The sequence below is a fragment of the Chiloscyllium punctatum genome, chromosome 49, assembly GCF_047496795.1.
Source record: "Chiloscyllium punctatum isolate Juve2018m chromosome 49, sChiPun1.3, whole genome shotgun sequence".
In the NCBI taxonomy this organism is placed as follows: domain Eukaryota; kingdom Metazoa; phylum Chordata; class Chondrichthyes; order Orectolobiformes; family Hemiscylliidae; genus Chiloscyllium; species Chiloscyllium punctatum.
Genome location: NC_092787.1, coordinates 32,102,846 through 32,116,419, shown reverse-complemented (window position 1 = coordinate 32,116,419; position 13,574 = coordinate 32,102,846). Strand labels below are relative to the sequence as shown.

General features: G+C 41.9%; 1 protein-coding gene across 1 annotated transcript in view; it reads right to left on the bottom strand.

The window, feature by feature from the left end:
- The window catches only part of agpat2 (1-acylglycerol-3-phosphate O-acyltransferase 2 (lysophosphatidic acid acyltransferase, beta)), a 76,959-nt gene that overhangs the window by 14,388 nt on the left and 48,997 nt on the right, over nucleotides 1–13,574 (bottom strand). Inside the window, exon 3 of the mRNA XM_072566152.1 lies at nucleotides 12,128–12,303. Coding sequence (XP_072422253.1) covers nucleotides 12,128–12,303 — 176 coding nt within the window. The remainder of the gene's footprint in view (nucleotides 1–12,127; nucleotides 12,304–13,574) is intronic.

Genomic DNA, 13,574 nt, shown 5'->3' with positions numbered 1-13,574 from the left:
CAATTTGTCAAAGGCCTTCTTGAAATCCAGGTAGATAACATCCACAGCCTGTCCTTGGTCTAACATGCTCGTTACTTCCTCAAAGAATTCTAGCAGATTCGTCAGGCATGACCCCCCCCTTGGCGAAACCATGCTGACTTTGCCCTATTCCAAATACTCAGACATCTCATCTTTCACAACGGATTCCACAATCTTACCCATGACTGAGGTTAGGCTAATCAGTCCATAATTTTCTGTCTTTTGCCTTACTCCCTTTTGAAATAGTGGTGTCACATTATCGATTTTCCAATCCTCTGGGACCCTCCCTGATTCAAGAGATTCCTGAAAGATCACTGCTAATGCCTCCATTATCTCTTCAGCTATCTCCCTTAGGTCTAGATTAGAATGGTGCTGGAAAAGCACAGCAGTTCAGACAGCATCCGAGCAGTAAAAATCGGTGTTTCGATAAAAGCCCTTCATCAGGAATCATTTTGGGCTTTTGCCCAAAACATCGGTGTTACTGCTCCTCAGATGCTGCCTGACCTGCTGTGCTTTTCCAACACCATTCTAATCTAGACTCTGGTTTCCAGCATCTACAGTCATTGTTTTTACCCATCTCCCTTAGGTAAAAACAATGACTGCAGATGCTGGAAACCAGATTCTGGATTAGTGGTGCTGGAAGAGCACAGCAGTTCAGGCAGCATCCGAGGAGCAGTAAAATCGACATTTCAGGCAAAAGCCCTTCATCAGGAATAAAGGCAGAGAGCCTGAAGCGTGGAGAGATAAGCTAAAGGAGGGTGGGGGTGGGGAGAAAGTAGCATAGAGTACAATGGGTGAGTGGGGGAGGGGATGAAGGTGATAGATCTGGGGCGGAGGGGGTGGAGGATGGAGTGGATAGGTAGGTGGAAAAGAGGATAGGCAGGTAGGACAAGTCATGGGGACAGTGGTGAGTTGGAAGCTTGGAACTAGGGTGAGTTGCAGGAAGGGGAAAATGAGGAAACTGCTGAAGTCCACATTGATGTCCTGGGGTTGAAGTGTTCCAAGGCGGAAGATGAGGCGTTCTTCCTCCAGGCGGTGGTGAGGGAGTGGCGACATTTCCGCCTTCGCATAAACCAAATCATCCACCGACATTTCTGCCACCTCCAAAAGGACCCCACCACCAGGGATATATTTCCCTTCCCACCCCTTTCCGCAAAGACTGTTCCCTCTGTGACTACCTGGTCAGGTCCACACTCCCCCTACAACCCACCCTCCCATCCTTGCACTTTCCCCTGCCACCGCAGGAACTGTAAAACCTGCGCCCACACCTCCTCCCTCACCTCCATCCAAGGCCCTAAAGGAGCCTTCCACATCCAAAGTTTTACCTGCACATCCACTAATATCATTTATTGTATCCGTTGCTCCCGATGTGGTCTCCGCTACATTGGGGAGACTGGACGCCTCCTAACAGAGCGCTTTAGGGAACATCTCCGGGACACCCACACCAATCAACCACACTGCCCTGTGGCCCAACATTTCAACTCCCCCTCCCACTCTGCCGAGGACACGGAGGTCCTGGGCCTCCTTCATCACCGCTCCCTTACCACCAGACGCCTGGAGGAAGAATGCCTCATCTTCCACCTCTGATGCCCTGGGTTTGAAGTGTTCAATGTGGACTTCAGCAGTTCCCACATTTCCCCTTCCCTCACCTCACCAGAGTTCCAAACTTCTAGCTCAGCACTGTCCCCTTGACTTGTCCTACCTACCTTCTTTTCGACCTATCCACTCCACCCTCCCCCCACCCCATCACCTTCATCCCCTCCCCCACTCACCTATTGTACTCTATGCTATTTTCTCCCCACCCCCACCCTCCTCTAGCTTATCTCTCCACGCTTCAGGCTCTCTGCCTTTATTCCTGAGAAGGGCTTTTGCCTGAAACATTGATTTTACTGCTCCTCGGATGCTGCCTGAACTGCTGTGCTCTTCCAGCACCACTAATCCAGATATCTCCCTTAGGTAAAAACAATGACTGCAGATGCTGAAAATCAAATACTGGATTAGTGGTGCTGGAAGAGCACAGCAGTTCAGGCAGCATCCAACGAGCAGCGAAATCAACGTTTCGGGCAAAAGCCCTTCATCAGGAATAAAGGCAGTGAGCCTGCAGCATGGAGAGATAAGCTAGAGGAGGGTGGGGGTGGGGAGAGAGTAGCATAGAGTACAATGGGTGAGTGGGGGAGGAGATGAAGGTGATAGGTCAAGGAGGAGAGGGTGGAGTGGATAGGTGGAAAAGAGGATAGGCAGGTTGGACAAGTCAAGGAGTCAGTAACTGAGCTGGAAGTTTGAAACTAGGATGAGGTGGGGGAAGGGGAAATGAGGAAGCTGTTGAAGTCCACATTGATGCCCTGGGGTTGAAGTGTTCCGAGGCGGAAGATGAGGCGTTCTTCCTCCAGGCGTCTGGTGGTGAGGGAGCGGCGGTGAAGGAGGCCCAGAACCTCCATGTCCTCGGCAGAGTGGGAGGGGGAGTTGAAATGTTGGGCCACGGGGCGGTTTGGTTGATTGGTGCGGGTGTCTCAGAGATGTTCCCTAAAGCGCTCTGCTAGGAGGCGCCCAGCCTCCCCAATATAGAGGAGACCACATCGGGAGCAACGGATACAATAAATGATATTGGTGGATGTGCAGGTGAAACTTTGATGGATGTGGAAGGCTCCTTTAGGGCCTTGGATAGAGGTGAGGGAGGAGGTGTGGGCACAGGTTTTACAGTGCCTAGTAAAAGGTCCAGGTAAAGTGCTACTTCAGCTGGAAGGTAAAGTTTGGGCCCTTGGATACTGGCCCTCAGCACCTTCCCCTGCAACCGCAGAAGGTGTAACATTTGCCCATTTGCCTCCTCCCTCCTCAGTAATCAAGGGGCCAAATATAACTTCCAGCTGAAGCAGCACTTTATCTGTACTTCTCACAATCCAGTCTACTGCTTGGGGAAACCCACAAAGACTACCCTGAGCTTCAGTTGCCTGCCACTTTAACGCCACCCTGTTTCCTGGGCAACATGCCTCTCTCAGGAGCTCTCTCAGCAAAGCTCAGCGCAAGCTGGGAGAACACCACCTTATTTTTCATGCGGGGACTCTGCAGCCCTCTGGTCTCAATATGGAGTTTAATAATTTTAGGGCCTGAACTCCCCCATGTCCTAGCCCCCTACCACATGCACCAGACCTTGTTATTACAGTCGGTTCTTACACACTACCCATTGTTAGCCACTAACAGCCTCCATTAACAGTTATTCACCCTCCCAGTATGATCATTTTTGTTTCTGATTTACAGCATCTGCAGTTCTTTGGTTTTTGTTTTTAGATAATAATGAGTTTTTTTTAAAAGATTCTGTCTTGTTGGACATGGTCATTGCCTGGCATTTGTGCAATGTGGATATTGTCCGTGCTTGATGCATGTCAACAAGCACTGCTTCAGTATCTGAGGAACTGCAAGTGGTACTGAATAAACACTCATAGAACATAGAACAATACAGCACAGAACAGGCCCTTCGGCCCACGATGTTGTGCCGAACTTCTATCCTAGATTAAGCACCCATCCATGTACCTATCCAAATGCCGCTTAAAGGTCGCCAATGAATCTGACTATACCACTCCCACGGGCAGCGCATTCCATGCCCCCACCACTCTCTGGGTAAAGAACCCACCCCTGACATCTCCCCTATACCTTCCACCCTTCACCTTAAATTTATGTCCCCTTGTAACACTCTGTTGTACCCGGGGAAAAAGTTTCTGACTGTCTACTCTATCTATTCCTCTGATCATCTTATAAACCTCTATCAAGTCACCCCTCATCCTTCGCCGTTCCAACGAGAAAAGGCCGAGAACTCTCAACCTATCCTCGTACGACCTACTCTCCATTCCAGGCAACATCCTGGTAAATCTTCTCTGCACCCTCTCCAAAGCTTCCACATCTTTCCTAAAGTGAGGCGACCAGAACTGCACACAGTACTCCAAATGTGGCCTAACCAAAGTCCTGTACAGCTGCAACATCACCTCACGACTCTTGAATTCAATCCCTCTGCTAATGAACGATAATACTCCATAGGCCTTCTTACAAACTCTATCCACCTGAGTGGCAACCTTCAAAGATCTATGTACATAGACCCCAAGATCCCTCTGTTCCTCCACCTGACCAAGAACCCTACCATTAACCCTGTATTCCGCATTCTTATTTGTTCTTCCAAAATGGACCACCTCACACTTGGCAGGGTTGAACTCCATCTGCCACTCCTCAGCCCAGCTCTGCATCATATCTAAGTCCCTCTGCAGCCGACAACAGCCCTCCTCACTGTCCACAACTCCACCTATCTTTGTATCATCTGCAAATTTACTGACCCACCCTTCGACTCCCTCATCTAAGTCATTAATAAAAATTACAAACAGCAGAGGACCCAGAACTGATCCCTGCGGAACTCCACTTGTAACTGGACTCTATGCTGAATATTTACCATCTACCACCACTCTCTGACTTCGACCGGTTAGCCAGTTTTCTATCCAATTGGCCAAATTTCCCTCTATCCCATGCCTCCTGACTTTCCGCATAAGCCTACCATGGGGAACCTTATCAAATGCCTTACTAAAATCCATGTACACTACATCCACTGCTCTACCCTCCTCCACATGCTTGGTCACCTCCTCGAAGAATTCAATAAGACTTGTAAGGCAAGACCTACCCTTCACAAATCCGTGCTGGCTGTCCCTAATCAAGCAGTGTCTTTCCAGATACTCGTAAATCCTATCCCTCAGTACCCTTTCCATTACTTTGCCTACCACAGAAGACTAACTGGCCTGTAATTCCCGGGGTTATCCCTATTCCCTTTTTTGAACAGGGGCACAACATTCGCTACTCTCCAGTCCCCTGGTACCACCCCAGTTGCCAGTGAAGACGAGAAGATCATTGCCAACGGTACTGCAATTTCCTCTCTTGCTTCCCACATAATCCTAGGATATATCCCGTCAGGCCCGGGGGACTTGTCTATCCTCAAGTTGTTCAAAATGTCCAACACATCTTCCTTCCTAACAGGTATCTCTTCTAGCTTATCAGTCCGTTTCACACTCTCCTCTTCAACAATACGGTCCCTCTCGTTCGTAAATACTGAAGAGAAGTACTTGTTCAAGACCTCTCCTATCTCTTCCGACTCAATACACAGTCTCCCACCACTGTCCTTGATCGGACCTACCCTCGTTCTCGTCATTCTCAGGTTTCTCACATACGCATAGAATGCCTTGGGGTTATCCTTGATCCTATCCGCCAGGGATTTTTCATGCCCTCTCTTAGCTCTCCTAATCCCTTTCTTCAGGTCCCTTCTCCAATGAACAAACATCCCCTTACAAACTTTTATGAAGAGGAGAACATCGATAAAGGAGTTGTAGGTAGGCCATGGTCAGCATCCTAAGAAACTCAGGGGCTCTTGCACAGTGTTCCTACTTCTGGGCCAGGAGGCCTGGGTACATGTCTCACCTGGTCCAGAGGAGATTCATTACATCTCTGAACAAGTTGATTAGAAAATATCTACTGTGATCATGTCCCATGTTGTACTAAAAAAAAATTATCAATGTAACCAAAACAGTTACATGGTCCTTCAACAATTTAATTGGTTAATCATTTGAATGTTGCTGGTGTGCTTTTCATCCCAAGTAGCAAGTCCAAGTAGTATGAAGAAAGACAATATTTCTTTGGCTCAAATAGTTAACAACATTGCCAATATTCTTTTATCAAATCAATTTTTGTGACAAATCATTCAATGTAGTGTGGCAGTCCCTCTATCGTGGTATAAGACATGAGTCCACATTGACATTGTGATAACACAGAATCTTTGGTTTTGCTATCACCATAAGAGGTGGCTTCCTGTTACTATGATTCAGTCCAATAAATCAATATCTAAATATAATCTGTTCCCTCATTTGAGCTAATCTCTCTGGACTGAATCTATACAGATATTGTTTTATAGGTAGCACATCTCTCCCCAATATCATAAATGGCTAAAATAGGTTTCCTGGCCTATTCCCACAAATTGATTTATAATTTCATAATAGCATTCTTAAGTCACCATGATGGTGTCACCTTCTAGAAACCCAAGTTATTAAGTACCTCGTTTTTCAATCTGATTGTTAAAGAGACAACTTTTGACTTATTTTCCAATTTGTTCTGATACACTGGTTGCATTTTCTACTTCATTAATTGCTGCAAGTACACTTTATTCCTGACTATCATATCATTTCAATGTTAACGCAACTAAAGTATTTACTACATAATTCATGTCTTTGAGTTTCTTTTCATTGTGAGAAGGACCAGTGAACCTTGATTTAATGGTTCTCCAGAGACAGATAACATCATCAATACTTTGTTTCCCGCAACAGAATTTAAAAATACTTTGTCCTTATATGCTCTAGTTTCCATTGTTTGTTAAGCACTCAATGCTTTTAACCAACTTCTCTGAAACTTTACGAGTTATTTGGAAGCATAGTCTCTAAGCTTTGGTTTATCAATTTTTCATCTCATGCTGTACTTCAGTTCAAAAGGACTAAATGCTGTGGACTTAATAAGAGAGCCCCTAACAAATAATAAAGGGATTCCTTTAGTTCAATAATTAGAACATGCTTAGCAATAAAATCATTGTCTTTGAAGTTTGATGCCATGTTTCCAGTTTCTATTATGATCAGCCTCATTCTCTTCACCTTCATTTTTAGTTCAAATTCCATAAACTCTATTTGATAACTGAATTTTCACAGCAACTCCCTTTTTCATTGGCACCTTTGCTTCCTATCCATTTCTACAGGCCTGAGATCTGGTCACAGAGTCAGGAAGCAATTCAGAATGTTCTTTTTTAAAGGTTTGTTTGTTTACAACCTCCACTGTTACTCTATTACTCTTATTGAGGCAAATATTCTTGAACGTGGCTGTCATATCCCAGAATTAAATAAATTCCTTCTATTGGCATTTGCTTCACTACTCCATTTACCAAGTCACTTTTCTCCAACTCTAATCACAAGGTTGGTTTGTAGCCTTTGTGAATACCTTTAATTAACATCTTTGTCTTCACTAATCACTCTGGAATAGAAATAGCGGTCAGAATCAGTGACTGACTTGCTGTAAAATGTCTTAAGATATTAATTTACCTTTGTTCAAAAGGGGAGGTATTTCGTTATGCTTTGAATTAAAATACTCAACTTCCAGCTGTCCGAGTCTCTATCATTATTTGTGTCACTATATAATACACATACATATAGTCACTAAGTATACACACATGACTGTCTTCAGCCATCTTTCCCTACTTAGTGCAGTTCAAGGAAATATGGTGTGTTTGTACTACTGTCTTATTATCCATTTCCTTCCCCAATGTCGTCTTTTCTAAAGATTCCTTAAACAATTCCTATTACTGAAGTCTTCCATTAACTTCCAGCCATTTAGTTTTATATAGCTCGTCTTATTACAATGAAGCATATTAATTTCAAAGTATTGTTGGTTCTGTCATTTCTCCTTTACTCTGGCACCGTTCTGCCTGTTCTCCAAACTAGTTCCTCTTCCATTGTCTGATTCTCTATTCCTTTATTTTGTAGGCTTCGTTTTCCTTTGCTCTAAGATGGCCCATTGCCAACTCGTTCTGTAATTTCCCCATCACTCTGGAGTTCAAGTATTTTTAATTCCATTTTACTTTTAATTTTTCTCTGCTTTTCTTTCCCTAATAATTCATCTTTATTTCTCTTCCATGAAATTCATTTTGTTTTTAGGTTTCTAAACAATTGTGACATCCCAACTATAGGTTTTCTTTCTTCTGACTCAATACTGGATGATCACTTGAAGCATCTCACCTTTGACATCCTCTTTTCACCTCTACCTTTAACTTACCTGCCAACCTCTGCTTAACTAGTGACAGAATCTTAAATATTCTTCCTCTTGGAGAAAATTCTTAGCAATGTTGAAAACCCTCCCCAAACTACCGTGCAATAAACTTCAAAACACTGTTTCCTTTATGCCGAGAACCATCATACACCCTTTATCTTACAAAGGCAGACAAATCTCTCAAAGTTTGTGAATCCAAAAACATCCCCATCAAGAGTCCCCAGTTGTTATGCTCCCAGTTGATGTCACTATTGGATAATTCAGACTTTGGACAGATGGTATTTGATGCTTTTCAGTGTTAATAAGATGGTCTTTTACAAACAAGCAGGTAATACTGCAGATTCAAGTTTAACATTAGAATTAGAACTGGCCATTCAGTTCCTCGAGCCTATTGCACTATTCAGTAAGATCGTGGCTGATCTGTAGCCATACACCTGCCTTTGACTCATATAGCCAAAACCCTCTGCTTAACAAAAATGTATCTATCTCCAATTTAAAATTAAGCATCAACTGCCATTATGAAAGACCGTTTCAAACCTCTGCACCTGAGAAGTCATTCCAAACATCTCTCCTGAACAGCCTGGCCCTGATCTTCATATTACTTCTACAATCCTCAGTTAGACATAAGCTTATCTTTTTCTACCCTGTCTTTTCCTGTTAATAATGTGAAGACTTTGATCAGATCATTACTTAACCTTTTAAATTAGGGATAAAATAGACCAAACCTTTTAAAATTTCTCTTCATAACTTAACCTCTGGAGTACAGGTATTGTATGTATAAAGCTCACTGCACTCCATTCAAAAAGATCAATATATTGCTTTCTATGATGTGGTGCTGAAAACTGTTTCCGGGCCAAAGTGGGGTCTAACTGGTGTTTTATATTACTATAGCACAATTTCTTCATTTTTGTACTCCAGTCCTTCTGTTATAAAGGTACGCATTCCATTAACTTTATTATTTTCTGCACCCGCTCATGACATTTTAAAGATCTATGCAGCTGAACTCATGTCTCTTTGAATATGCACTGTACTTAACTTTATATAATCTAGAAAGTACCACAATCTACCATTTTTCAATCCAAAATAGATAACCTCACACTTGCTTACATTGAGTTTCATCTGCCACAGTTTGGCTCATTCATCTCACCTATCAATATCCCTTTGTAATTTTATGCTATCATTTACATGATCTACACTGTTGCATAATTGTGTGCCAAACTTGGCTATGTCTTTCTATGCCATTATCCAAATCATTAATGAATAATGTGAATACTTGAAGCCCTAACATAGATCCTTATGAGACATCACTGGTCACATCTTACTAATTCAAGCACCTGCCCATTATCCCTATTTTGTCACCTACCACTGAACCAATTTTCCCAGCCTTGTCAACAATTGGCACACATTCATGGACTTCTCCCTTAGTTAATAGTGGTTCTTTATCAAATGCCTTCTGGGAATCCATATAAACAACATGTATAGACAGTCCACAAGAGGGCACATACGCCATAATCAAGTTACCTTCTATTTACACGTACATAGCACATGGATTCCGACTAGGTTGCTCAGAGCCAGTCCCTAGAATGAAGAGACTGAGACTCCGGTTTATCTCAGGTCAGCCAGGGCTCTCTGACTGGGGTTGTTAACCTGGGCCAATTAGGGATCTCTCACTCTGAGATCCACTTGGCCCTTGTTCCAATCACTACAACACAACCTTAATCATCTGTTCAAATAATTCAATGAGGTTAGTCATCTACAAGCTATCATAAACCCATGCTGGCTCTCCACGATGAACTAAAAATTTGCCAGATATTCAATTACCCCATCCTTGATTACAGATTCCAACGAACGATTTCCCAACCACAGATTTTAGGCTAACTGGTTTGCAATCTTTTGTGTTATGAAACTGAAGGCATGTACTGTACCTTTAAGAGAGAGTGAATGCTATTTTGCGCCAAGGGATTACTAGCACTCTCAGTCTCACAGTTTACTGGAAAATTGAAAATATGTAACATTTGGCTATGAACTAGATAGCCAAGTTATTTTGACAACAATTCAAATCTAACCAGTTTAAATTAGGACCCAGAATACTAAAACCCAACTGAGTTTGAGTTTGTTTTTTCCAAACTTAAACCAATGAGACAAATTGATGTTTGGAGTATAAAGCAGACATTTTGGAAGTTAGACAGAGAGACCAACTGCCATCGATAGAGTTTTGCTGGCAGTTACTCTATCAAAAGTACCTTTTTCATATGAAACATCTTTTCAGCAAAAGACCGAATACAACCCAGGGAAATCTTCAGCCAGAGGAAGACAGACACAGACAACGGCAGCTGCTGTGTGGTTTTGAAATTAAGTTGATGTAATTTTAATATGGGTTTTTATGGGAACAGTATATTGCTATAGAGTTGGTGGCAGATAACAAACATTTAAGAGAAATGATTTGGAGATGCTGGTGTTAGACTGGGGGTTACAAAGTTAAAAATCACAACACCAGGTTTAATTGGAAGCACTAGTTTGCGGAGTGCTGCTCCATCAGGTGGTTGTCATCTTTGATTGTCACCTGATGAAGGAGCAGCGCTCCAAAAGCTACTGCTTCCAATTAAACCTGTTGGACTATAACCTGTTGTGAGATTTTTAAATTTAAGAGAAAGGAGGTTTAGTATTGTAAATAGTTATTGTTTAATGTTCACTTTTAGAGTTAAAGAATAAATTGATGTTTTTTTCTTTAAATGTGGAATTTGGGAGTTCTCTGTCACTCATATTTTAATAGACTATAAAGGCAAAGTGAGCTTTTCTGGGTGTTTGGTTTAATTAGCAGAAGAGTTCACCACCATGTCGTAACATTTGCCATTCTTAGAAAACAGAGTGACATGCAATTTTCTAACCCAGATGGACGAGTCCTGCATTTAATAAATTGATATAGTTAGGACTTCCACTTCCTTTAACAGCCTTGGATGGGAACTGTCAGATCCTAGGAATTTGTCTCTTTTTAATTCCATTAATTTCCTCATTACTGCAATTTTATATATATGTTAATGTTGTACAGCCCCTGCCCCGATCCACTAATTCCTTGGACCTGCCAGCAAACCATCTCTTTTTCATTTGTAAATAGAGGCAAAATGATTATCCAACATGTCTGCCATTTTCCCACATTCACTGACAATATCCCCACTTTCAATCTGTAGTGGGCCAGCACTGCTCCTGACACATGCTTTCCTTTTACCATAACAGTTCTTATTGATTTTAATGTCCATTGCAAGTTTTTTTTGTCCATAATTACTTTTAAAAGCTTCCATAAATTGCTTTTCAGCCTTTGTTGGTTTATGAATTTGAATTCGAATCCCTACAGTGCCCTTCAGCCCAAACACACACTAACCCTCCTCAGAGTAACCCACCCAGATCCATTCCCCTACCACATGACCAATGCTCTTAACCCACACATCCCTGAACACTATGGGCAATTTAGCATGGCCAATTCACCTAACCCGCACATTTTGTCACATAACAAATGCCCACAGCTTCTCCAGGCTTCAGTTAAACACTTCTGTTCTGGAACACAAACTGAACTGAGGTAACCTATTTTTAACAATTCTAAATGATCCTCTCCTTTCTCAGGAGCAACAGCTGAAGTTGGATGTGCAAAGCAATGAACCCTGCAGAACTAACTTAAACAAAAAAGCTATTTTCCAAGCTTAAAACAAATTCACAATACTCTGAAAACTGAATGCAATGTACTTTTACTTTGAGCAATCAAATTTTCCCAATGTAAACAAACTTCTATCACTACCAAAACACTGACCAGTTTTCAAAAGAGATGAGGATGGGAGGAAAACTCATGCCAGTCAAAATGCTTGTAAATACTAACTTTAAAACTCTCCAACAAAATAGGAATTTTCCTTTGCAATTAATTTGGCAGCGTAGGAAAAGAGGAAGTATGTGAAAATGGGCATTAGAACAATTCCTTATAAGATTGTGGAAACTGCACTAGACAGCTATTATATTAATGGCAGTGAAACAAATTGTAGACAAGCAATTTTTTTTAATTTTAATGGCCGTTTTTTCTTTAAGTTATTTAATTCTTATTGTAATTGAGCTATTTATTTATTCTACTGCGATCATTGTGTTGACGGCCTGCTTGAAGTCCAAAATGTTAGATTATATCTTCAGACTGTTTGTAAAATATTGTTAACTGTTTAATATGCTTGTGCTGGTTCTCAAATCAGAAAAAAATGAATGCAAGATTGAAGCTCTTTAATAACAAGTGGTTTTATTTACTTACATTTTCTTTCAGCATGGTCTGAGCAGCCTCGGTCATCACACTTTTAGCATCTGTTTTTTTCTGTCGGTTGATGAAGATGATGCCAGCAAGCCAGCATACCAACCCTACAGTGCCAGCGTACATCAGCTCCTTCTTTGCAATCGCAACACAACGATCAGGAAGGATCTCCATCATGCCTGATGAACAAAACTTAGCACAATGATTTCCTTGCCTCAAGAGAATGACTATCAACAGATGCAAAAATAACATTTTATTGAACAGCAAGATCTAAATAAGCATTATAGAAGTTGCAACACAGTAGGCCATTCACATGTTATCAATACATGTTATCACCAGCTGCTACTCTATATTCTCACCCCATTCCCTGCTTTCTCTGCATTATTGCAAATTTCAGTGAAATTTTCAAAGCTGTGACCACAGCCACTTGTAATAAAATATTTAGGTGGTTCTTAGCTTTTGTAGGAAAATTACAACTCTCCCTTTTTTTTAATAATAATTCCCATAACCACTTGGTCCCGATTCACAAAAATTCTGATTCATTGAGGTTGACCTGACAACATGTTGTTCCAGGGCTTGTATTTATAGCCTTTTATTTGAACAAGGTTGTAACATTTGCAAATCTACAGTCCTCTGGCACCATCTGTGTCTAAGGAAGACTGAAAATTGTATCAATGTCTCCACAATGCCCACTCTTACTTTCCTTACTATTTTTGGGTATACCTTAGCAGCTCCTGGTGCTTTATCAATACCAAGTACCACAAACCTATCCAGGTCTCCTTTTCAATTGTAAACCTTGTGGTATCTGGACTGCATCCTTTTTACCAAGGCATGGGTAGCATCATCTGTGGGACAGACTAATGCTAATACCTCAGCTATGACCTCTCTTTCCTATAAGTATATTCAGCCATGATGGAAAGGTGCTGGTGTTGGACTGGGGTGGACATAGTTTAACATCACACCACACCAGGTTATAGACCGACAGTTTATTTAGAAGTACAAGCTTTTAGAGCTAGCAATCTGACAAAGCAGCAGCACTTCAAAAGCTTGTACTTTCGAATAAATCTGTTCGACTATAACCTGGTGTTGTTTGATTTTTAAGTAAATTTGGGGAAAGTGCTTTTTCACTGATCACTGTGTCCTGCCTGGAGGAGTGTGTCATCATTGGGTATTAGATAGTTTTTTTCTCTTTGCTTATTCACAAGGTGTGGACATCACTGACTAGACCAGCATTTATTGCCTATTCTTAACTGTTCAGAGGGCAGTTAAGCATCAATCAGACAGCTGTGATTCTGTTTTACCTGCACTTCCACATGTCATTTACATTATCTGTTGCTTCCAATGTGGTCTCCTCTACACTGGGGAGACAAGACGCCTACTTGCACAGCACTTCAGAGAACATTACCAGGACACCCGCACCAACCAACACCAACGCCCCATGATCGAACAC